Raw genomic sequence first — 24441 nt, forward strand, 5'->3', positions numbered from 1 at the left:
CTTGTCTCTGCTGGCTGCTTCCCCTATGACCTTCCTGGCTTCACAAACGTTGGTGGACTCCCAAGCTTTGCTAACCTGTTCCTCTCAGGGGCTGCCCCAGTGGGATTCTGCTGCAGTAAAAACCCTATCAGCCCAACTCTGCACTCCTGCAGCAGGGAATGCTGCTGCTAAAGCATCCTTGAGAGGCACAGGGGTGTAAGAACAACCACAAAAAGTGTGAGGTGTCTCAGAGCAGGTGGCATTGACAACCCTCTCCAATCACCTTGCACCCTGTCTGAAATGCAGCCCCTAAACCATGGGGAACAAAATCCCAGGGGGAGAGTTTGTTGCACTATGCAAGGGCTTCAGACAAAGCCCAGGAGGAACGTAGAGATCACGCTACAGTCCGTACAACCAGACAACAGCCTTCAGCCATTCACAGGGACAGGGTGGTTGTGCTACAGGCTCAGGATGCAGTGTCTGCTTATCTGGGGGGATGTGGATGCACTACATGGTCTGGCAAATGCTGTGCAGAGGCAGAAGTTGGGGTCACAGCACCCTCATGTCTGGCAGGTGCAGTTCTTCGTGACTCTGTCCCTAGGAGCACATGGCTGCTCACTGTGCCCTGCTCTGCCAGGCAGAGCACAGTCCCTCTCACCTCTAGTCGCAGGATCTTCTCAATGCTGCCAATGTGCTCAGCCTTGAAATGCACTGTCACTTGAAACTCTGAGTGGGGATCAAGGATGCCATTATCTTGTGACAAGGAGAAGTCCTCAACAAGGCCACCCAGCCCACGGAGCTGCCAGGCCATGGGCAGTAGGGTGTTGTTTTTCAGGACCAAGGTCCTGCTGTCAGCCCTGCAGAGACGGGAAGGCACTTGGTATCAGCTGCTGGATGGTCACACCAGCCTCGCCACTGAACGCAACTTGGAGCAGCTCCATCCATGCCCCGGAAACCAGAGTCAAACGTTTTCTCTTTGTCACAAGTCTTGGAGTGCTTGTGGGATCACTGACCTGTGCAGAAGCAGCTTGTCAAAAGACAGCTGCAGGGGGCTGACCTCCAGCTTCATGTCCACCCCATGGCAGCACAGGCTGAAGACCACTGGCTCCGGGTTCTTCCTAATGCTGCAGATGAGCTTGTCTTCCAGGAAGCCAGGGGAGGTGGGGTATGCCCAAATGGTCAGCTCCTGGACATGGCCCCACAGAAGAAATCAAAGGAGCTCTGAGTGTGAGCAGGAGGAGCAGCCCCTGGGCACTTCAGCAGTGCCTGCTCTACCTGCCCTTCTCCTACCTTCGTCTCCTTTGGTTTCAGGGTCATGCGGCGAGGGTCCGCAACGAAGGTCCTTGTTTTCCAATCTTTCTCAAAGGAGAAGTGGACCTCTATGACCATGGGGGAGTTGTTGAGGATGGTTAGCTTCTCTGAGTTGCCGGGACAGTTCTGGGCCTCATACCTGTCCACAAAAGGGGAAAAGGCTGCAGAGGAGACTGTTGCCCTTGCCACACACCGAGGAGAGCACCGTGTGCACCCAAGGAAGCACTGCTGGGAGACCCTGCTCTAACAGACAAGTGAGGGAAATGGATCCCAGTCAGAGGCATGGCAAGGATCCTTGCCGTAGTTTATGCCTAACCCCTGGACTTGGTGCCTCCACCACAGAAGCCTGATGATGCTCAGGCCACTTTGAGAGTTTTTAATACAACATAAATTCAAGGGTGCCTAGAAAAATAACAGTACACCAGGCACATGGGTTCCTTCCCCTTCTTTCTTGGGGTGCCTTCCCTGCAGTGTATAAAGAAAGGCTTTTGGAAACAGAGTTTAGCTAATCTTTTTCATAAAAGTCATGCAACTGCTTTGGATTTCATGAATAGCTCAAAGTCTGAGAAAGAAATATGAAGCATCAATTCCCAAGAGGAATGTAAAGAGATAACAAATTACCCTTCTCTCGTGTGTGGAAATGACTTTGGAGTGAAAGGGTTAAAGAGTCAAACAGAAATCCCAAACCATCCATCAACCTGGCTAAAGATCGTCTGGTTTTTTAAACTATTTTAATTTCATTTCCTTGAGTTGTCAAAATAGACCTAACCCTCCAGAGTTCCTATGGGGACAAGAACTTAAACGCTATTAAAAAAACTAGTGACAGTAAAAGTAGAAATACACAATAGCTTCAATGACCATGTGCTTAGGCAGATTTTATCCAGCAGTGAGCATGCCATGTCATTACAGGAAAATGTGATTCCTGCTGTATGTTCCCCTCAACATCCATTTGCAGGTCAATAATAAAATTTTGTTATAATTGCAGATGAACAAAAGTTTTACAAAACCATCTACAGAATAATTGCTTGATCAGGCTACCTGCAGAGCTCAAAGCACTTCAAAAACCACCATAAAGTTCATTTCTTAAGGGGTGAAGCTGAGATGTAGGGGGGGACAGAAGTTACCGTCCAACACCTTTGGACTGGCGGCAGCACGCGGCTCTGGCCACCAAGGCAGCCACTGGGTAGGCAGAGCAGCTCCTCTCCAAGGCTCATTTGCCTCTTATCTGTTCAAGTTCCCATCTGTGGTCCTTCAAGCCCATGTCTCTCCCAGGACTCTGCCAGGGACTGCCCTGGATTGTGCAACCAGGAGAGCATGTCTCTCCAGGCATGTCCAGAAAAGTACAAGGCCCAGCAGGGAGCACATACCACTCTCTTGACTTCCCACACAGCAGCGGTCCAAAGTGGAATTGCTTTGTGCTCTCAACATATTCTTTGAAGATGACTTCATCCTCCTCCATGGTCTCCCTCCAGTGTGGAAACACCAGCCTGGGCAGAGAAAGTGGGGAAGGAGGAGCTATGAGATGCTCCAAGTAGGAAATGTCATCAGAAAGCCATAACCCTTCCTGGTGGCTGAGGTACCATCTGCCTTCCCAGCTCCCAGCACAGGAAGAGGGGCTGGGCAGCCTCAGGCAGAACAATCTCCCCGGCCCTGGCTGTGAGTTCAGGGCAGCTGTGCTGTGGGAGGCTGCTGGGGCCCAGCCTTACCGTGGGTTCTGGATGATGCTGGGGTACAGGCCGGTGACACTGCAGGGCAGCTCGTACTGGCGCTTTGACAGCACGATCTCAAACTTCATTGTCTGCTCAAACTTCCCTGGCTTTTTGGTGAAGAAGTTGACCTTCAGTTCCACCTGACCTTGGGCAGGCACTTTCCACCGGTACTGTTTCAGCCTGGCAATTAAAGAGGAGGCTTCAGACATTGCTGAGGAGCAAATGAAGCAAGGAGGGTGCACTCACCATCCCCCAGCACTGGGTTGCTGTGGAGCTGGGGACAATGGACTTTGTTTGGCAAGAGGACCAAGAAGCAGAAGCATCACCTCCTCCTTTGTGGCTCACCTGAGGAATGCTGCAGGGGTTGAGGCTCTTTCCAGCACTTTCGAAGGACTTTGGGATCTTGTTACAGAGGAATCCTGGGAGCTTTCTGTTCTCTGTGTGGAGATCTGGTTCTCCTTTGCAGACCTGACACTGCTGACCACTTTACCCCTCTTTGGCTGCCTCTCAGCAGAACTGCCCTTTGCATCTGGGGCCTTTGCCTAAGGGGAGAGAGAAAAGGGAGGCAGAGGTGAGGCCTGAGACATCCCCATCCTGGAGAGTAAAATGAGGGTTTGTTCACCAATGGAAGAGAGAATAAATACATAAGTCCACCTGCCCATGGGCTTGGTTTTCCTTATTGGTGCTTGTTTTGCCTAGGATGCCCCTTCTTAATGCAAGACCCTCTCCTCAAAGGAAGTTGATGGTTTTAAGTTATTTTTTTCCTTCTTGTCTTACAGAACTGCTCTGTTTCCAGCAGAGTCCCATCCCTGGCAGAAAGGAGACCTGCAGACATGGGGCCTCCCATCACATCTTCACAACCTCTCCACAATGATTCCTTTCCATCCAACCTGTCCCCCATGCCCCATCCAGCCTGGTCCCTACCCTGGCACCTTCAGTGCCAGCACCACTGGAGCACCGACCAGATTGTCTCCCACGGCTGCACCTCCTGGTGCCACGGTGGTGAAGGGCTCCACACACTCTGCAGAGCCCAGCCTCACCTCTGGGTACTCGACTGTGGAGAGCGCAGCACCAGGGGCAAGGGGAGGGCCGTCAGGATGCAGTCCCAGATGTTTCAGCAGCTAAACAGAAGAGAAAATTCTGTTGATACCTCTGTCACCTTCATCCTCACAACTCCTTCTCTAAAGGCACTGAGCTTTTGGCAATGGGGTTTTTGACTTATAGGAAGTACAAGTGCTTTGCTATGCCCAGTGGGGTGAGCAGGCTCCAGAACAGATGCAAGAGCTACAAGCCGGAGCGGGAGAGAAACCTCTCCTGAGTGACTCAGCTGAAGAAAACAATGGCCATGAGCTGCCCTGTCCTGGGGCCGTTTATAATGATTTCTGGGCTGGGAGACTGAACAGATGGGACACTTGTACACAGAGCACTCCCGCTTTCTGCCCATCTGAGGGATGGTGATAACTTCCCCATTCACATAGATGCTACAGAGGCATTGTGGAACATCATCAGGGGTCTGGACAAGGCTTGTGACATTACCAGCTGGGGAGGACACAATGCTCCAGGGCCCACAACCACAGCAAGCTCAAGATCTGAGCCTTGCAGGGTTTTACCTGGTCTTCTGTTGGCAGCTTCCCATCCCTCAGGATCTCCCCAATCATGGCCTTCGGATCTGTGACCTGGATGTCCAAGCACGGCACCCCGACATGCTTGTCTCTGACTGCCCCTTCTGCAACTTTGCTTTGTGTCCTCAGCTGAGATGACTGAAGACTCCTTTGGCCTTCATGTTTTGGTTTAGGCTGCTTCTTCACCTTCTCCTGAGGCTTACTGGTCTTCCAGCCTTTGTTTCCACCTGCAGGCTGGAACTTTTTTCCCTTCTGGATCACGGGTAACTGCACGGTACCCTGAACCCTGTCCCAGTAGGAGAAAACCTGTGCCATGTCCTGCTGTGATGACTCATAGATCTGAAACCTCAGGACCAAGATCTCAGCTGGGTCCTTGGGGACTTTGGTTTTCCCCTTCCCAGAGGCTTTAGTTCCCCTCTTCTGTGGGGCTTTGGTTCCCCTCTTCTGTGGGGCTTTGGGTGCCCCCTTCTCTGGGACTTTGGTTTCCTTTTTCTCTGGAGCTTTGATTTCATTCTCTGGTTTTGCAGGCTGCTTCCCGAAGGAGACTTTCTTTTCCTTCTTCGGCTTCTCTTCCTCCTTCTGCCTCTCTTCCTGCTCTAAGGCTTTTGCCTCCTCCTCAAGCTTTTGAGCTGGCTGCTTCAGCTCCCTTCAGCAAACAAAGAAGAAAACATCACTGAGAGTCCCCACCAGAAGCTTGGGCTCACCAGTCCTGGCTGGCCCTGCACTTCATTCCTTGACCCTGAGGCCATGGCAGAATTCATTTCTGTGGATTTTCCTCAACCCACAGAGGCTGGGAACATCCCAAGTGAGGGCATTGGTGGAAGGGCACCTCCAGGACCAGCCAAACCTAAGCCTTGCCATTGTAAGGCCTCAACTGTACCACTTCCCTCTTAAGGCACAGCCAGACACCTCCAGCCCCTGCCAAAGGCTGATCCACCAGCTCTTTGTGCTGATGCCTGAAAAAGCTCTTTGTCTCTTGACTTCCCAGTTTAAAGCAGAGCACAGATTGCTGACATCTGCTTATCTCTCCTACAATTCTCACTCAGCTCATTCAGACCCCTTCTCTGTGGGCACAGCCTGCTCCTTAATGAGAATAATCCTATCAGTCAGAAAGCAGAGTCTGCAGGAACTCTTCTCCTGCAAGACAGGCTCTTGTCAGCCAGGTTTCCTGCTGGAACCCAGCTGTGACCAAGCAAACTGTCTGACCAAGTGCTATCTGCCATAGAAACAATTTGAAGCAGCTTCATCTGTCTCCTCTCCATGGAACCAACTTCAGCCTGGGCTGAAAGGAGTCCTGAGCTTGCTTTAAGCAGCCTCCACTCCCAGCTCCACACTTTTCCTGTGAGTCCTGAGCTGGGCTGCCTTGCTGGAGCAGAGCTTCTCCTGTGCTTGCCTCCTGCTGCAGCTGAAGGGGAGCCTAAAGGACATGAGCTTTTCTGGGTGCTGTCCCACCATAAGGAGAACCAGGAGCTAAGAGACTGGCCACCCATCTGGCCTTTGATATCAAATACTTCTGAGCTCAAAGTCCTTGGAGCAGGGAAACCCTCCAGGGACAAAACCCTGAGCAGTAACCCATGAGGGCTTACTCACCCCTGCGTCTCTGTTCTCTTCCTTTCCTGTAATATTTTATCCACTTTTGCTTTCTTCTCCTCAGGGAGGGCATCATGCTCATCCTCATCCACTTGCAAGATGTGCAAGAGAAACAATGAGTGACTGCAAGCACAGCTGGGTGCTCTATGTCAGCTGCAAGGATTCACAGCTTTTCCCCACCCAGCCTATCATCCCAGGAGATATTGGGGAGCTCATATCCCTGCTCCAAAATTCAGACAATCCCCCAAACTATGGCTGAGCAGAGAGTTCCTGGGCTTTGCCTGGCTTAAGTGCACCAAGGCTGTGGACAGTCGTTTGTCACTGAGCTACAGCAGCTGGCTCTTGTGCCCAAGATTTAATGTTAGAGATTAACATTAAATCTAACATCTCTAACATCTGAGGTCTTTAAACCTCAGACCTCCTGCAACTCTGAGATGAGTGCTAGTTACACTGAGGCAGAAGGTAAAAAGATTAATAAAAACATTTCTCACAAGCTCTGCTGAAAATCCAGATACACAGGGATAAGGTTGAGGCTTGAGATAAGGTTGAGAAAGAAGATTTGAGAGAAGATATCTCACCTTCCTTCTCTCTTTGAGCTTCCTTCTTCTTTCTTTCAGCTTTGTTCTTGGCTTTCCAAGAAGCATAATCCTGCTGCAGGTTCACCACATAGATATGATGACAGTTCTTGACAGCTCTGAGTACACAGAGCAGAGAAGATTCCAGGCTGCTTGCAAAGAGGCTCTCCAAGCCATCAAAGATCACTCCCTTGTAGCAGTCTTTACGCTGCAAATAAAGGGAAGAGTAAGTCAGCCATTGCACGCAGGGGCCTCACAGCTGGACAGTGATCCCAGATGTCCCAGGGCACCAGCTATCCTTGTTCCAAGGGCAGTAGCTAAGAGCAGCTGGGACCTGTCCTTAGGCTCTGCCAACTAAGGGCAGCTGCAGCTTCCCCCAGGGTTCCCTGCACACGTCCAGGATCCTCGAGCAGCATGTACAGAGCTGCTCCTCCTCCTCCTCTCTGAGTCGTACCTCAGTGCCTTCTCTCCGGAGCAGGAATTCTCCTTTTCCCCCACCCCACACACCTGCAGCCTCTCACTGAGGATGTCCACCAGCAGCTCCTCGGGCAGCACACAGCTCAAGCAGTTCAGCTCTTCCCCACGACTGCTGATGATGCTCAGCTGCTGGGGCGCAGGAGCAGTGGAAACTGTGAACTGCAATGGGAACAGAAACCAACAGCCCTGAACAACTCCCACTGCTGGGCTTGGAGCTGGGGTTCCTCACTAGTGGAGACTAGAACAGACTAGCAGTGCAGGCTGGGGGCTCCAGGGGAAGGTCCTGGAGGGCCCATCCCTTGGCCAGCAGAGACCTGAGCTTGCAAGCCCCAGTGCAGCCTCCCAGCACTTTGCTCACTGCCTGCAGCCACGCTAGCCAGGACTGCACTTTGCCAGCAAACCACTGAGAGCCAGTGGAGCTGTCTGCCACAGCACATTCCCAGCCCAAGTATGGCACAATGGACCCACGTGCCAGGCCCTGGCTGGCACAGAGCCTCCACTGTAAGCACTCCCTGCTCTTCTCAAAGACAATGTAAAGATCCCAGGCATCAACCAGGGCAGACCATGTTTACCTTGGTGCCCTTCACGTTGGCTGGCTCCTTCTTTTGTGCTGGAAGGTTCTTGCCTTTGGCATACTTCTTGTAGATGTTTTCCTCAGCGGCTTCTTTATTCTTGCTCTGAGCAGTGAGCTTTTTACCTGCACAGGGGACAGACGGTTCAGGGGGGCTTTGTAAAGCAAGTAGGCACCTTTCACTGCAATGGGCACAACCTTGGGCCCTGGAAGGAACATGGCACTTGTTCCCCATTCTGCTGGGCACTGGCAGCACTGTTTCCCAGAAGCAGCTCCTTCCCTGCTTCTCTTACCAGCATGCCATACTTGATTTTAAAGCCAGCGCTATGTCCCTCCTAACAACTGTGCACGCAGGTGACGCTGCTCACACAGCAGTTCCCCTGCAGATCAAGCCAGAGATTTGTCCTCCAGGAGCATTGTTTCCATACACTGCACCCATCCTGCATTCTCATGTGGAGACCTGCAGCCTGCCCCACTTGCATCATTTGTCTCCACTGAAGCTAAATCTTCCTTGTGGGAAAACCCCAGCTTCTTCTTCTTCCTTCCACCAGCTCCCAATCCAGCCAGGTTCAAAACTGAACAATGCAAAACTTCCCCCTGCACCGAGCCAGGTCTGGCCTCACCCTGCAGAGCTCAGGGCACCAACTGCCCAGGAAGTTTCATAAATGTCTCCAGTCTCAGAACAGCCCAACGAGCTGTGTAACCTGACAGTGGCCATAGGTAACTCTCTGGAGAAAAGAGCTCATCTGGAGCATGTCTCTCATTGGAAATTCCTCTAGGAGGCTGTCCTTCCCTTCCTCTCGTTTGCGAGGTTACACGCATAGTCAGTTCTCTTGTGCTCAATGAGCCGCTTCAGAAGGCTTTTTCCTTGTTCAGGTGGGCAGCAGTTCTGCTTGCTGCCCATGAGGAGCAAGCTCAATTCAGCTTTGAGGAAATATAAAATATTTTGGAAAGAGACAGATGTGCTTCAACACCCCTAGAAAAATGAATATGTTCCAAGAATAGCAGAAAAAGGGGCTATAAAAGAACCCCTGACTGAGCCCTTAAAATTTTTTTTTTTTTTTAAAGAAGCCAGAGACGCACTTCAGCCACATTCCCTAAGAGACACAAGGACTGAAAAACTGCTGCTCTGAGTAAGCAGAAGTGGACAGTCGTGGTGGGTTTCTCAAGCACTGTCTCTAGCATTTTTCCTTACCAGCATCACCTTTGTGTTTACCTTTTTGCTCCAGGGCAGCCTGGGTGCAGAGCAGCCGGGCACGGAGCCCCGCTGAGCTCTGGTTGTTGGCCATGGCCTCTTTCACCACGGTGTCAATGGACATGTGAGCAGCACCATAATACTGACACAGGCCTGCTGCTATCTCTGTCTTTCCTGAGAGAGAGAGGAGGACTGCTTGGTGACACTGGCACAGGAGGCACTACAGGGACAGGCCCTGGAAAATTCTCCAACGAGATTTAAAGGTTTAAAGGACAGTGGGAAAGCAAGTGTCCCTCCAGGGGAGGCCATGAGGGAGGCAGCTGCAGCATGGATACAAACTCTGAATTCTAGAGCCAAGTGGATCATCTTCACCTCCCGTTCAGCTGAGGACTTGCCTTAAGCACCGTGGCCCACAAGGATGTGTTCCCCCTGCTCGTCCCTCTCCCTGCAGCCCTGGGCTGCAGCTCACGTACCTGCCCGGGGCGGCCCATGGACGATGACAACAATCCCTCGGTGGGGCTGCGCCTCGCGCCTCCACGAGGACGGGGCAGTGCCCGGGTGGTGCAGGACAGCCCGAGAGAAAGGAATCCCAGCCACCTTCGCCACGGACTCAGGATGGAATGTGATAGCTCTGTGACGTGCTGCAGTGCAAAACCAGGGGGAAAAGTCAGCTTCCTGCCTACCTTTGATCCTCACCATCCTCCCCATCTCCTCAGATCCCAGGAAAGGAGACTTGGTGAAAGCAACATGAGCTTGTTCTTTTGTTGCTAGGAAGGTGCAAATATAAAAGAGCCAGTGATATTAGACCTGTCTGAAGAACTCATCCAATCCTAGTCTTTGTGGCTAAGGGACACAAGGGAATATCCTGATTATTTCCCCAGTCTATGGCAGGTGCTTGCTTTGGCTAAACCCAGGATTGGAAGAGGATGCCACAGCCCTTCAGCCAAGAGCTCCTCCACCAAGCTGGGGAACAGGCAGCTGCTAAAAGCATGGGCTTTCCCTGGAGAGCAAGGCGACAGAGAGTTCAGGGTGTATGGGCTGGACTCTCTGCTGTGACCACAGGCAAAACAGACACCACCAAACCCTCACTGTTTTTCTGACCTGCCGCTGCCTTGCCCATGGCCTTGGCCTCAGCCTCAGCCCTGGCCTTGAGCTCTGCCTTCAGCCACTTCTGTGCTTCATGATCCTCAGACTCCTCTGCCATCCGCAGGATCTGTGCACGTAGGGAAGAGAAACCATCCACAAGATTCCTTTTCTTGCCTTTCATCACGCAGACTCAACAAACCTATTGTCTGTCTCCTCCCTTCCTCCCAACAACACAAACTATTTAGTTTAGGTCCTCCCACAGCATGTCAGCACACCTGGCTTTGCCCTGGGGATTGTCTCTATCTCCCTGGCACAAGCCTGGGAATGCTGGAGTGCTGTGGAGCTCGGGCAGCATGTACATGGACCTGCCTTCTCACCTTCTTCTCAAGGTACTGCTCATCAAAATCCAGGGCGTAAAACTCAATGGGGAAGTTGCATGGGTTCTTCACCACCACTGTGGCCTCCATCCCATCACTGTCCACCAGCATCCATCCCATCTCTAGTTCTGGGGGGCTGAACTCCAACCGTGGCTCCAGACCTTGTCCTGAGAGGTACAGCTTGAAGTGATTGCTGCTCCCAAAAATGTTAAGCTCCAGCTCATTACTGTAAGACCTCTGTAAAGAGAAAAGTGCAGGAAACCCATCAATGAAGTCTCAGATGACAGGACCCCAAATACAATGCTTGCCCCAAGGCTGGGGTGTTATCAGTGTCTCCAAGGTAAATGGAAACCAGATATTTACTTATGCTAGGGAGTACAGCATCTGTAGTAGTCTGGGTCTGAGTAACTGGGATGAATGCTGGTGTGCACTGTAACTGGGTATTTGGGAATCAGATGGATGTACAGTGGACTGTCAGACATTTTCACCTAGTCATGCAGGAGTGCAATACTTATGGGAAGGGCCCTCAGGGTTACAGTGTCCAGACACAGTCCTGGCACTGCTGCATCAGGCAAACACCAGCTCCAGGAGAGGCAAATGAGCTCTTGCTGGCCAGAAATAAGGGTCATCTTCTCTGCTTAGTGTTTGGCTCTGGTCCAAGCCAGACACAAGATGGTTACATTTCTTGAGCAATTAAAAGATCCCTGGGAGTGTGTGTGGGCACAGAAGCACTTGTGTCCATGCTGGTACACACTGCCACTTTCCAAGACCCAGCAGCCACAGGCAAACCACTTTTGGGAATGCTCCATCCTTTAAAAGTTGACTCCCCAGCTGCATGGGAATGTGCAGGCAGGCCAGAGCCCCAGGGACTGCTGGCAGCACCCCACTACAGGTGACCGTCCTGCCGTGCCCAGGAAGGTGGGTGGTGGCTGTTTGGTCTCTCAGTCCTGCAGCAGGATGAGCCATTCCAGGATTATCCTCTGTGAGTGGGCAGCTGCTCTGCACTGAGTGTCACAGCTGCAAATACAGCCAGGCAAGGGGCAGGCTGAGGGGAGTTGGGCACATCCCCCCCATGTGCCAAGAGGCAGCCTCAGAGCCCTGGTGCTCTCTGTGCAAGCTCCCTGTGGGCATTTCGAAGCACATCTCACAGGAGTGCTCTGTGGGGTGAACTGAGCCACGCTGAGTACGGGGTTTGCAGAAGGCTCCCTGTGAAGGCAGAGCTCCTACCACACTCTCTGCACCAGGCCCTCATTTCCAGATAGCCCTGACAGGCCTCCTGGGCTGACACCCGCCAATCTCACCTCCTCCTTGGGTGTAAATTTGATTTTCAGATTCTGGCACCTTCCTGGATCAAGGGTTCCTTTGGAGGGCTTCACTTCAAAGGGGCAGGGCTCATACTCCAGCGCCTGCTGCTTCTGACGAACGGCTGGTGTCATGTATTTGCAGTGATTGGTCTGGGCACAGAAACCAATTATGTGAGGTCTCCTCATGCTCTGAGACACTGACACGGTGCTGAGAGCACCCACAGCCAAACCAAGTGTGGACCCCATAGCCTACAGCAGGAGGGAAAACCTCACCCAGGGCAGGCAGAGAGGGAACTACTGTCCTCAGAGGAGGAGGAGGAATGGGTGAAGATTGCAGAAAAGCAAAGCATCTGCTAATGGAACAGGTCCAGGCAAACCAGCCTTGATCTAGACCCTCAGAAGCTTCCTCAAACACACTGTTGACCCAAGTGCTCAGGCAGCCACAGGAGCAGAAAGGGCAAGAGTCACAAAGAAAACCCAACCAAGAAGTTTCGTGTTCAATGTTGCCTGGGCTTTACCTTCTGAACAGGCTTGATGGACCATTTGCAGGGTACTCGGAACCAGTTGTAGAGGTGGACTGTCTCAACCTTGTACTGCCCAACAACGACAGCAGAGTAGTGCACAATGTTCTTGGAAAGTTCGATTGACAGCTCAGACACGGTGGCATGAAGATGGATGTTATATGTGGGGCCTTTTGTCACCTGGAGAAGGACAGAGAATTCAGCGGAGGGTGCAGGTGACATCTGCTGCTGTGCCCAGCCTGCTGCCTGCCCCAAGAGCTGTGGTACCTCTATGGGCAGCACCACATCCACGTCACCCCGTGGCCGCCGGGCACTTTCAAAGCGCACATCAAATGTCTTGATGTAGCTGTGGGGCAGGCCCTCCACCGTGTCCAGGTCCACGCTGAAACCTTGAAGAGATGAACACAAAGCAGCTGAGATACACCAGAAATACAAAATGTGTCATAAGCACATTTAGGCCTTACAGGTGTCCTGGCTGAGAGGTCTGGCAAAAGCACCATGCTCTGCTGTGACCTGGACAAAAACTTCAGAGTGCACCTGAACACCCTTCAGACACAGCGAGCCACTGTGTGATGGAAGGGCAGCCTTGCCTCAAGGTCTCTTTTGGAAACCTCTTTTGATCCACCAGAGGATCTCACAGGCTGCTTCCTCAATAAAGGCTGAATACAAGTCCTGCGATAGTGTGAACTTCAAACAAAGCACTTCAAAAACACAGCAGACCCCACTGGTTGGCAAAGTAAGCCCATAGAGTGCCCAAAGAAACTCGATGCCCATGGGAGCCAAGGGTGGAAGATGCTGAGAGGTGACCAGGGTGATGGTCACCATTGGCCCCTGCACTGAAGCGTTAGGGCAGTCACAGGCAGGCCAGGTCCCTGGGCATGGCTGGCCAGGAGAGTTCTGCCTCTAAAGCTCTCAGCAGAGGCACTGAGAAGAAAAAGCTCAGAAACCTCCCCAGGTTCAATGGCTTAAGCTAATCTGTCTGAGACACCTCCTCCAAGCCCATAGGAAGTGTCTCCAGCACTGCTTACCTGTGTTCTCCAGGACAGATACATGGATCTGGAAGGACACTGGGATCTGCCCATGGTTGGTGATCTCCAGAGTGCTTCTCTCAGTGAAACCCTTACGGACAGTGCCCATGTCCAGGACATACTCGGGCAGCTCAACTCTGCAAGGAAGATTAAGGACAGTCCTTAAACCACAGCCTGGCTACACAACCAAGTGGATGGAGGATACAAATACAGTGGCTATTTCTTTATTCACTGCTGTCAAAACTCAGCTCAAGCCCATGAAACCCATGGCCTGACCACCTGGCAATGACTTTGAGAAGTCAGGAGGAGTGCAGCTCCTAGGTTTTTTCAGCTACTAATGGTACCTGAAAATAAGTTTAAAATGGACACTGGCCACAGCTCCTCTGCCATGAAAACCCAGTGTAAGTGAGTATACTAGGTCTCCACCAATCTCAATGAAACTGCTTAGCCTGGTGTACAGCCTGAGCCTGAAATTGCTTTGGGGCCTAGTAACAAGATTTGCCTGCACAGGAAATCTTCATTGCTCTGCAACCAGACCACACGATCTGTTCTGCAGAGCATCTTCTTCCTGAATTGAAGCTCCCGTGCTTGTGCTGCATCATGATGGTGCAAAGGGATGGACCAAGTCACCTAGATAAGCCCTGCCACCCCACCAGGGTTCAAGCCATCTGATGTTGGGTTTTAAAGGGTTTGCTGACACGTGAAGCTCCCTTCTCCTTTTGTTTAGTGGCTCTGTTGGTTGGAAGCAAGACCTCAGCTGGGAGTTGTCTCTTTCAGAGCTAGGCAGCAGGGACAGAATCTATGCTGTCTGGAAGGGCTAGAAGGTCTGCACTGGGTCCCCCAGCTCTAGGGACAGAACCCCACACCTGTGGGGAGCTGAGCAGTGCAAAGCTCAGCGTGGTGCTGGGGAAGGGAGGACACTCCGCTGCTCACATGCAGCGTGTCACAGCCACCAGGACCAGACCCCTTCTGGAGTCCAGGCTGTTCCCAGCTCTGCAGACACAGGGAGCTCTCAGGAGAAGGGGACATGGCTGGGTGTTCCCACCCAGGGGCACCTGGAGATGGGGATGGGAGTCCCTACTCACTTGACAAGGCTCTGGCACAGCTCCTTGTCAGGGAAGCTGCTCGTCGGGGGTAGGGACATGAACTGTTCCTGCAGCTCCACAGCAGCCTTCGCTACCAGGTTCCTCACCATGTTTAACTGCAACTGAGTGTTTGTCTGAGGAAAGGGAAGACAGGGGCTATTTAGCAAAGGTCCTTCCCATGGTTTACACCTGAGAAAGGATCCCAGCCCACTCTTGTTGGGAGGGGGTGTGGGGTCCTCCTGTCGGGCTGCTCAGTGCCTGTGACACCTCCTGCTCTCTTAGCCAGGACCTCATCTCCAGGGAAGTAACTCCAGCATCTTTGCCTGCCCAGACACTGTTAGCAAAGATGATCTGGCCAGGCAGACAGACAAGCCAGGAACCTTCCAGAGCTCCAGATACTTGCCTGCCCCCAGCCTGTACCAAGGCAGCTTGGACAAAAACTGTCTTGAAAGGGGGACCAAGCTGGTGCCTATTGGAGATGAGCCCTGCCAGCACAGCCCCTGGGCACAATCAGGCAGCTGCTGTTAAGATCTGTAAATCTGGCAGGGCTTGGGCTGGGACCAACAAACTCCCCAGCAATGATCTGCATCTCCTTCAAAGCACCATCAACTCCATCCCTGGAGCATGGCCTTCAGGATCTCTCCCTGGGGTAGGCAGGAAGCTGGTGCAGCCCCAGAGGAGACCATGACCAGCGTGGCAGCCCTAGGGGCAATGCTGAGGTGACACATGGTTCTAAGTGGGCAGGGAGGTCCCGGGTGCCATCAGGGCAGCAGGAGCTGCTGTGGGCTGCAAAGGGCTCAGGTGACATGGGGAGGTGGCCTGTGCCAAACGGGGCTGCAGCTGTTCTTACTGCAGTGCCAGAGGCAATCACGCTGGGCTGCAGGTCCCGAGTCTTCGGAATCAGACTCTTTGGAGTCTGAGCTTCTGCGGTCTGAGACTTCAAGGTCTCAGTCTTCAGGCTCTGAGTCTTCTTCCGAGCACCTGATTTACTCTTCTGACTGTGTTGTTGCAGCGGTTTTACGGGCTGTGTCAGAGGCTTCTCATGTGTTTCATCTCCTGAAGGAAGAAAACATCCACAAAGAGAAGTGTGAGCAAAGTGCTAGTCCCACTGAAGCTGGGAAGTCCCTACTTCACAACACTGGTTTCTTCCAGAAAGAAATCCCTCAAGCCATCTAAGGAAAGTGGATGCTGCTGCTCCTCTCTGAATTCTCATGTTCGCTCCCACCCACCTCCCTTGCCACTGAGGAGCAGCTCATCCCCTGCAATGTCACACAAACCCAACCCTGCCACAAGCCCTGCCAGCCTCTCTTACAGCTTTCCCAAGCCTTTCATTCTAGCCATCATCCTTCAGGACCCTGCCAGATGAGCTGGCAGGCTCTGCAGGTTGGTTCCTGGGACAAAGCCCACATGGGATGCTCTGCTCAAGACTCATGAAGCAACCAGGGGGCTTGAGTTGGTCTGGGAGTCCTGCAACCCTCCAGGCTTGGTGGAGGTTGGGATGAGCTGCCCTATGGGCCTATGGTAGGGAACAAAACCAGAGGGGTCCTTCCTGGGGGCAGACAGACAGTGCCCACCTTTGATGTTCCAGGGCAGGTTCAAAGTGATCATGGGAAAGGATGCTTCTCCTTTCAGGCAGATCTTTTCTGGTTCCAGGTCACCCACTTTAAGATGGTAAGTCCTGCTGAAGGCTCCTGGTAATCCTGGCATGTAAGAGAATTCCAGCACTTGCTTCTCGCCAGGTGCAATGGAGCCCTGCATGGACAGGAGAGGAGGGAGGGAATGCATCAGAGTGTTTGATGGGGATGGCTCAGGGGACAGACAGGCTGAGCAGACAGGTTCTCATCTAGAAGAAACCATCAGATCACATCACCTTAGTGATAAACATATTACAGTATTGGCTTTCACAACTGTTAGAGTAAATACTATGTGTTTTATAATGTTGACTTTTGTAAAAGAAGTTTTGCTGAAGTTTAGAGTTCTTTTAATGCAAATGTTGTGTTGTGATACCAATGTTGGTGAAGAGTTGTTGTAGTATTAACACTTAACCAATGAAGGAATGGAAACCTGTTGAATGTGTAAAAAAGTTAACAAATGACCAGGACTAGGACAACTGCACATACTCCAAAAAGATGAGACGGAGGAGGAACTATGTTAAATTATCTCAATATGTATAAGCATTTGTAGATATGGCTGATGCAATACCCAGGGTATATCAGGGCTGTTGCTGTGCTGACTGGTCTGTGCCTCTGGCTAAGCACCCAAGCCAAGCACCTAGTGCTGTTACTTCTGCTTTGTTGACTTTGTCCCCTTTGTCTCTTACTAAATTTTCTTTAAATTTTAACTGAGGAGTGGCCTTCATTTTTCACACCTTCTACCTTCCTTGTGCCCAAAGAGTCGAGCCTCTGACCCCGGGGTGCAGTGTGTCCTCCCCAGGGCTCATAAGGCTGCAGCCCCAGCACAGCTCTGCTGCTGATGGGGTTTGCCCTCTGCCAGCAAGCGCCTGCCTCGTCAAAAAAAAGGCTCTTGTGTTGCCGCTGTGGAAGGGAAATGCCTGCACTGAGCAGGGCCAGCAGCTCCTCTCATCCCTTGCAGGAGGCAGCCATGAAGAAATGGGAAAGCCAATCGGCTTCCTCTTCCCACTGCAAGGAGGGACAAAGGCAGGAGTGCTGCTTCGGCTCAAAGACATCCATCCAGACAGGACTGAGAAGCTTGGACAGTGGTGGGATGCTGCAGATTTTTCTCCAGCTCTTCCAGCCCCGCTGCTCCCTGGCCCCCTCACTGCCCCACAAAGGCGCTGCACAGCAACAAAGCTGGAAGAGGCAGGGAGCAGCAAGGCTACTAAGGGATATGTGATCACACAGCCTGGGTAAGGTGACCCTCAGAAACGCTCCAGTGCCAGCACAGCCTGAGATCTCAGCCGTCGGGGTCCCCAGAGTGACTGTGAGCAACCAATTAAATTTTAAGTTATGCCACAACATATGTTATAAATCCACTTTCTGACATGGGGTGAAAAATTACTATAGAGGCTGTAGACGTGCTGGGAGCCTTAACACATCGCACGCGTAAAGGAGGTCGTTAGGAGAAAATGCAGACAGGCTCTGTGTCTGGGGGGCTGCAAGAGATTTCCCCCTTGGAGGCAAGCAGACCCCGAAGCCCGGGAAAATTTTGCCCGTCTGACCAACAGTCTTCCTAAAAGGGCTGAGTTACGGGAGGAATCTTAGCATATACAAGCAGTTAACACGGCCAGGTTTTCCCCGCCATTTTTGTTTTTTGTTGGGCTTAGATCACCCGGAGGGTCCGGCTCCCTGCAGAGCCACTTCTTCCCTGTCTGTCTACGCTGCTGTTGCCTCTTCCCCGCTCGCCACGGCAACCCAGTGCTCCTCTGCTTCCCCGAGGGAGCAGCCGCCGTGTCCCGAAGGGACAAACCGCGGCTGCTGAGCCCCGTCCGGCCCGGCCGCAGCCCGCGGGACAGCCAGCCCTGCTGCCGGCCATGGAGCCGGGCCCGGTGCCGGCCATGGAGCCGGGCCCTGCTGCCCGCCCATGGAGCCGGGCCCTGCTGCCGGCCATGGAGCCGGGCCCTGCTGCCGGCGAATCCAGCCCGGCCCCGCTGCCGCCCGATCCAGCCCGGCCCCGCTGCCGGCCCATGGAGCCGGGCCCCGCTGCCCGCCCATGGAGCCCGGCCCGGTGCCGCCCGATGGAGCCGGGCCCCGCTGCCGGCAGATCCAGCCCGGCCCCGCTGCCGGCGAATCCAGCCCGGCCCCGCTGCCGGCCCATGGAGCCGGGCCCCGCTGCCGGCAGATCCAGCCCGGCCCCGCTGCCGCCCGATCCAGCCCCTCACGCCGCGGCGGGCACGCACGCTGGTACGGTTGGCAGCACTTGCTCCATCTGCCGAGCAGGACCCGACACAGCGCCTCAGGGCTCTAGCAGTGACGCTCTGTCCCCGTCCTCTCTTTGCTCTGTCCGGTTCTTATTTTCTCTCTCACTCTTTTCTGTCCCCTTCTGGTCGGGACCATACCCTTTCTTTATCAAGAAACAGTTTTCAGATATAAGGCTGCGTTTGCGCCTTATTTTCATCCCAGAAATCCATCAAAAAGAATTCTCCTCTACTCCCCTTATAGCAGGACAGACAGCGACCAACACACCTGTGCCTCCCGCCGGTGTCGCCTCTGACAGCAGAGCCACCCACCAGCCAAGGCCATTGGGAAGTCTATCAGGTGAGCACTTGTTTGACCTTCTCTGCCCCCGGCAGAAATGGATTACAGCTCTGTCTCTCTCATGGCTGGGTTTGGGGTTTTCCCCTCCGACTTCCCCCGCCCCAGCTTTTTTCCTTTTAAAATTCTCCTGGGCTACCTGACACAGGGCTGGGCTCAGTCACTTGTGCTACTTACAGTGGTGGGGTTGACCAGAAACACACCAGGCAGACGCTGGTCTGCAGGGCTAGGGTTTAGCACCCAGTTGAATTTCATCTTGCCGGTGTTCTCCAGGGTGACATTGCTGTGATGAATTTCATTAAACAGCTGGAGAGAAGGCACAAGAGAGGGAAGTTACAGACCCAGGCCTGCTGCTGGGAATCCCCTTCCTCTCTCCTGGGTTTGAAAGCAGACACATCATGGGAGCAGGGACCAGGGAGGAGACAGGGGCACTTGGGAACCGGGGAACCCCCAGGCACAGGGCACCTGCACAGCACCAGGGAGCTCTGGCAGCACACAGAGCTGTGGTAACAACCACGTGAGGGCCAGGAATGAATGAACCAGGGGACACAGGCCCTCCTCTGCCCTCTGAGGGGTCACCAACAGCCAGGAGAAACAGAGACAGCACTGAGGCATTCCAGAAGAAAAGGCACCTGCATGCAAGTATTGGCAAGCGACATGGATGCAACAAGGGAGTCACCCAGGGCAACACAGACAGGGCCAGCAGTTGGAAATATCTGTGGGCTTTCAATTGAAAAAGAGTGAAGTGGGGATTATTCTGGGACATTCTCTCCAAATATAGTGACTGAAAGCCTAACTTTTTCCCTTGATTATTGTGTGGATTAAGCAAGAGCTTTAGACAAGAGCATCTCCTTGGAGGTCAGGCTTTAGGAGTGGACCAGCAGAGGGATGTCTCAGGGACACACCCCTCAGAGCATCCCCACTGGGCCCCTGCCTGCCCCAGGAGGCAGTGTTAGGTACCCTGAAAAAGAGGCATTCCCAGCATTGTGGAGAGGGTTGGAGATGGCCATTTTAAAGCAGCTTGGATGCCAGATGTGTCCCTCAAAGGTTGGACTTCCAAGCCCCAGAGCCAACAAAGGGGCTGGGAAGGGCAGGGAGCCCTGGAGCGAGGTGGGCAGGAAGCCACCAAGGCAAGGAGCTGTGGCAGGGATGTGTGTGGTACCTGAGAGCCACAGTAGGTCTCCCGGGGGCTCACGGAGTAGCTGATGCATGAGGCCTCCCCAGTCAGCATCACCTCGTAGGTGGGGCCTCCCTCCACGTGGCACAGCGCCGTGACATAGGAGATGGTGTTGAAATGGCTACAGAAGGTGAAGGAGACCTGCTGGCTCTCTCCTGGCTGCAGCACACCTGACAGTGGCAGGATACTGAAAACCTGAAGGACAGGAGAGATTGAGGTGTTGCGCATGGAAATGGATGCAAAGAGCATCTTGGAGCAAAGTGCAGCTGTACCTGGAGGGGCCTATTCCACAAACACTGCCAGAATCACCCTCATCTCATCCTGCATCCATGCCATTGACCAGTGCAGGGACCATGGGGAAAATCTTCTCCCATACTCACAGATCAATGCATTAATTAATACACTAAATTAAAGTAAATGTCTCCTGGCAGTAGAAATTCTCTCTGATGCACAACTTGTCTTTAAAAAGCATTTCTTACTGCTTTTAGCAAAGGTGGACACTCAGAGTGAGAGCTCTTGGAGCTCAGGGAGTCAGAGAAGAGCTCCAGCCCAGCTCATCTGACTCCTGAGGCCTTTCCCCTTTCTCTCTGATGTATATGGTGCGTTCTCAAGGTGCCTCAGCAAAAGCTCCTGCAAAAATTTCCTATGAGATGAGGTCTAGGGGGAGCAGTGCCCTCCATAGGTGCTGCACAGCATCCTTGGGCAGCCCTACAAGGTGTCCTGCACGGTCTCTCCAACTACCAGCTGCTCCAGCAGCACTTTGTGATGGGCCTGCAGGGATGGGAGGCCCCTCTGTGGCCAATGCTGAGGGCCCCCAGTGGCACTGGGAGCTGCAGCCCTGCTTGCCACACTGACAGTGTGCAAGTGAGACAGATTCCCTCTTACCTCCTCCGTGGCCACGGGAGTGTGCAGTACATCCCTGGGGGGCATGGTTCCCACCAACTCTAGTGGGCTGTAATACCGTGGCACCTGAAAGACAAGCCATTTTCTATGCTGGGAGGAAGAGACAGCTACTTTGCAAAGTCCCACTTTGTAAGACAGCTTCAGGGCCAGCAGTGCAATAGCAGCTCTCTAGTGAAAGCAGGGACCTGGAAACAGGGAGTCTGGCTGGGTTGGGAAGAGGCTCCATGGAGATCAGGATCATCCCAGCTTGTCTGGGAGGGAAGCTGGAGGTGTTACCATGATGATGCAGAGAAAAGCGTCATCTTACATTGGGAAGGAAACAAGGCAAAAAATCCCACACTCAACACAGATCTGTAGGATCTGAGCCAGCTTCTCCAAGGAAAACTCTCCTATTTCTCCCTCCCCCTCAGCCCATGTCCAGCCACTGGCCCTGCTGCCCAGCCCACTGTCAGGGCACAGCACAGCAGGGCAGCAAAAAGAGAGGTCAGCAGCACAAGCATGACCTGGTGCTGGCAGGCTGGGGAGGCAACACAAGCACTAGGTGTACAAGAAAATCTACCTCTGCTACTGAAGAGTGGGCAGAATCCTGCGATTCTTGCAGGGCTGTGGCTGTCTCCTGCACACTTCTAAACCTGAGGCGTCTCCTGAGAGATGACGCGGAAGGCAAACTGGTTCTCCTCTCCTTGGGTGGTCGGGGTCTGAATTTAGCTGAGCTAAGCTCGTATCTGGAATATAACATAACTATGAACAGGGAGCTGCAGTGGGAGGGAGGGAGGGACAGCTGCACGAGCAGTTCCTGGCCAGGATGCAGCCCCTGGGTGGGTGCTGGCTCGTTGGACTGAGAAATGGTTTGATCCAGCCCTTCCCAATCCAGGCTGGGGCAGGTCTGTTCTAAAGGCAGCCCAGGGATGGCACTGAGGTGCTGCAGCAGCTGCAACTGCTCGCATTGAGCAATTACAGAGGACAGGCATTTACACCTGGTGGGGATGCAAAAAGCACAGTGGGAGTGGAAAAGACAGAAAAGGTAGCAAAAAGGTGAGATTTGAGGCACCAAGGGGTAGAGCCGGCCACTGATGAGCCAGCACAGCCCCCACCCCCAGTGCCCAACACCAGAAACTGCAGCTCTACCTGGGGGACTTGGTTGACATTTTCCAACACTCCCAGGTGACTCAGGTCACATCCCCCACTTTTAATTGAATCAGGTGCTCAGGGTAACTCTGCTTGTTTCTAATGCCACGTGAGGGACACAGTCAAACCGTGCCTGCCTGTCACCCTGCTGAGCTGCAAGTGCTCCCCACAGTCAAACATGACCTGGGTGCTCCATTCCCAGACAAGGGCCTGTAATGACCTGCTCCCCAAAGAATCACTGCCTTCAGCTTTGTAGCTTGTTATCTAAGGCTAGGTTTAATTTCTGGATGAGGTGCTCTCTCATTATAACCCTCAAGAGATCCCTAATCATCTATTCCACTGTCTTTAGTTTTAATGAATGGTTTGAGGCAACTTCCCAGGACCATGGTGCCCAGAGAATGACATTTTTCACTCTAAAGTAGAAACTCTCTGGAAGGCAGGGATAGGAGATGATGTGACGAACGAGTCCTGCTGCCAAGCACTACAGAACCCATAAGGGAAATGTTGCAGTGAGGAGAAATCAAAATGAGTAACAAGTGTCACAAAAAAAAGGAGTGAAGAATCGAAGATGTCCACTGAAAGCTGACCCCTGGGAAAGAAATCATCCTGGCAGTAAAGGAGTTGTCTCAGAAAAGAAGGAAAGGGAAGGCTGTTCAGCTGGCTGTTCAGCATCAGCCCAGGCACTAAGTAGCTCTTTGGCTGGTGTTGGGACCTTCTGGGCATCCTCCAGCACAGTGCCAGGGAGGAAGGCAAGGAGCAGAGAGCAGCTCCTGCAGAGAGGACCCATCCCAAAGCAGAGGGGCCAGAAAGGCCTCCAGCAGCACTGTGGGAGCTGGGACTGGGAGCCTTTCATCAAGGTGGACATGGTCTCAGGCCACAGAGGTCTGAGAAAGCAGCTTTCACCCCAGCTTTCCTTCCCAGGGGAAACCACTCGGGGGGCTATGCAGCATCAAACTGGTGGAAAACCTATTCCCTGAGCACCCAGCCTGAGCACAGCTGGTCGGTGTTATTTGCACCAGAAAAAGTCAGAAGTACTTTGTTCTTTGCCAAGTACAAACAGGACACCAGCAAGAAGAGCTTCAAGGAGAGGGCAAAGGTGCACATACCTCAACCTGTAAACCTGGCTCTTGGAATGGAATGACCAGTGGTACTGGACGGGCAGTGGGCTGCAGTTGGTTATCTTCAGAGAACGCACTTCTTCAGTGCCAGCCACAATGCAGCCAAACTCCAGGGATCTGGACTGCATTTGGAGATTTGGGAAGTGCACTTCTCCCCGAAGGATGATACGCTCCACAAGAGGATGGCCCCTGACCATGTCTATCTTCAGAAGCTTCTCTGTTTTCCAGCTCTTAAAATCCAGTTTATAAGCTGGGTCGAATGCGATGTAGAGATGGCAGGTCTCCCCTACACCCACTCTCACAGGCTGCAAGGAGATGAGCAGTAATTAATCACCTGTGGGATGATGTCCCAAGGTCTGACAGCAGCAAACAGTAAATGCTCAAAGTGAGCCCAGCATGGGCTCCTCAGTTCATGGTTCATCTCTCTACAGCAGGGGTCTGACTGCAGGCACCACAGTCCAGTCCAGGATCCCTCAGGCTCCCGTTGCTGTGCTCAGCCCCAATCCAAGGGGGTGGCTGCTGGAGAGCTGGCATGCTTTCCAGGAGACACCTCTACTGCATGGCTTGCCCAGACCCAGCTGCCTGCTCCCTTCTCCCTGTGCCTTATTAAAGCCAGGATGGATCTTCTCAATTCAGATACTATTTTGATTCTTTCAGCAGCTCTGCTGATGCAGCTCAGGCCAGCCCACTGCTGATGCTACAGAATAAACTTCTTGACTCAAGGAGCTCCCAAGAGAAAGGCACCACAACATCCCTCCTCTCCAGACCCCACTGGAGGAGTCCAGGGCTGCTCACCTGGCCATCTGGGAGGGGCTGCTTCTCCTTATCACAGACCTGGAACGGCTGCTCCAAGCCCAGCATAAGGTCCAGTGGCAGCAGGCAGGTGTTTTTTATAGCCAAAGGCTGGTACTGCAGCCTCAGGACATCACTGGGTTTCTATGGAAACAGGAGAGAAGGAAAACCAGCCTCAACTAGCCATAGACGTCCTTCTCCTTCTGCTGCATCTCACATTCTTCAGCCCAGAAGTGCATACATCTCTATTTACCCTTTCTATTTGTTTCTACCCTTCCAGGAGGTTTTTCCTGACAGCAGATGCTTTTCATGTTTAGAAACCACAGCATCATCTGGGGAACAGGGAAACACACCCATGTACAGATGAGGGAATAGGCTCCTGAGAGGAGGTGGCTGCTTGAACAAGATCTAAAGCAGAAAGTGAATCCAGGCCATTCATCTCCAGTTTTGTCTTTCTGTTGGGCAAAACAGCACTAGAGGATCTTCACTCACAGACAGTCATTTCTCACAACCTTATTGGCTCTAGCAGCCTCACAAAAGCCCGGGCTCTTCCTTCCTGTCTGTGCATTGTGCTGGGCTTCCTGCGTGGTTCAGAGAAACCAGAGGCTTTGGGAAGCTGGTTCTGGAGGTACTGGTATCAAACAGGTGCTGTGCCATAGTATGCCATAAATCAGTTTGTGTG

At 52.9% G+C, this 24441-nt stretch overlaps 1 protein-coding gene across 1 annotated transcript in view; it reads right to left on the reverse strand.

Moving 5' to 3' along the window:
- The window catches only part of LOC131563691 (hydrocephalus-inducing protein-like), a 70484-nt gene that overhangs the window by 15397 nt on the left and 30646 nt on the right, over positions 1-24441 (reverse strand). The window contains 31 exon segments of the mRNA XM_058813807.1: positions 638-836; positions 993-1165; positions 1270-1429; positions 2658-2777; positions 2997-3179; positions 3345-3541; positions 4040-4120; positions 4610-5267; positions 6212-6302; positions 6623-6640; positions 6790-6994; positions 7294-7422; positions 7836-7960; positions 9051-9203; positions 9503-9670; positions 9713-9796; positions 10131-10242; positions 10475-10729; positions 11794-11946; positions 12315-12497; positions 12585-12706; positions 13346-13482; positions 14431-14564; positions 15281-15486; positions 16005-16182; positions 18819-18947; positions 19804-20013; positions 20704-20889; positions 21281-21446; positions 22956-23272; positions 23763-23903. Of these exon segments, the coding sequence (XP_058669790.1) occupies positions 638-836; positions 993-1165; positions 1270-1429; positions 2658-2777; positions 2997-3179; positions 3345-3541; positions 4040-4120; positions 4610-5267; positions 6212-6302; positions 6623-6640; positions 6790-6994; positions 7294-7422; positions 7836-7960; positions 9051-9203; positions 9503-9670; positions 9713-9796; positions 10131-10242; positions 10475-10729; positions 11794-11946; positions 12315-12497; positions 12585-12706; positions 13346-13482; positions 14431-14564; positions 15281-15486; positions 16005-16182; positions 18819-18947; positions 19804-20013; positions 20704-20889; positions 21281-21446; positions 22956-23272; positions 23763-23903 (5373 nt within the window).

This window comes from Ammospiza caudacuta, chromosome 13 (genome assembly GCF_027887145.1).
Source record: "Ammospiza caudacuta isolate bAmmCau1 chromosome 13, bAmmCau1.pri, whole genome shotgun sequence".
Lineage (NCBI taxonomy): Eukaryota > Metazoa > Chordata > Aves > Passeriformes > Passerellidae > Ammospiza > Ammospiza caudacuta.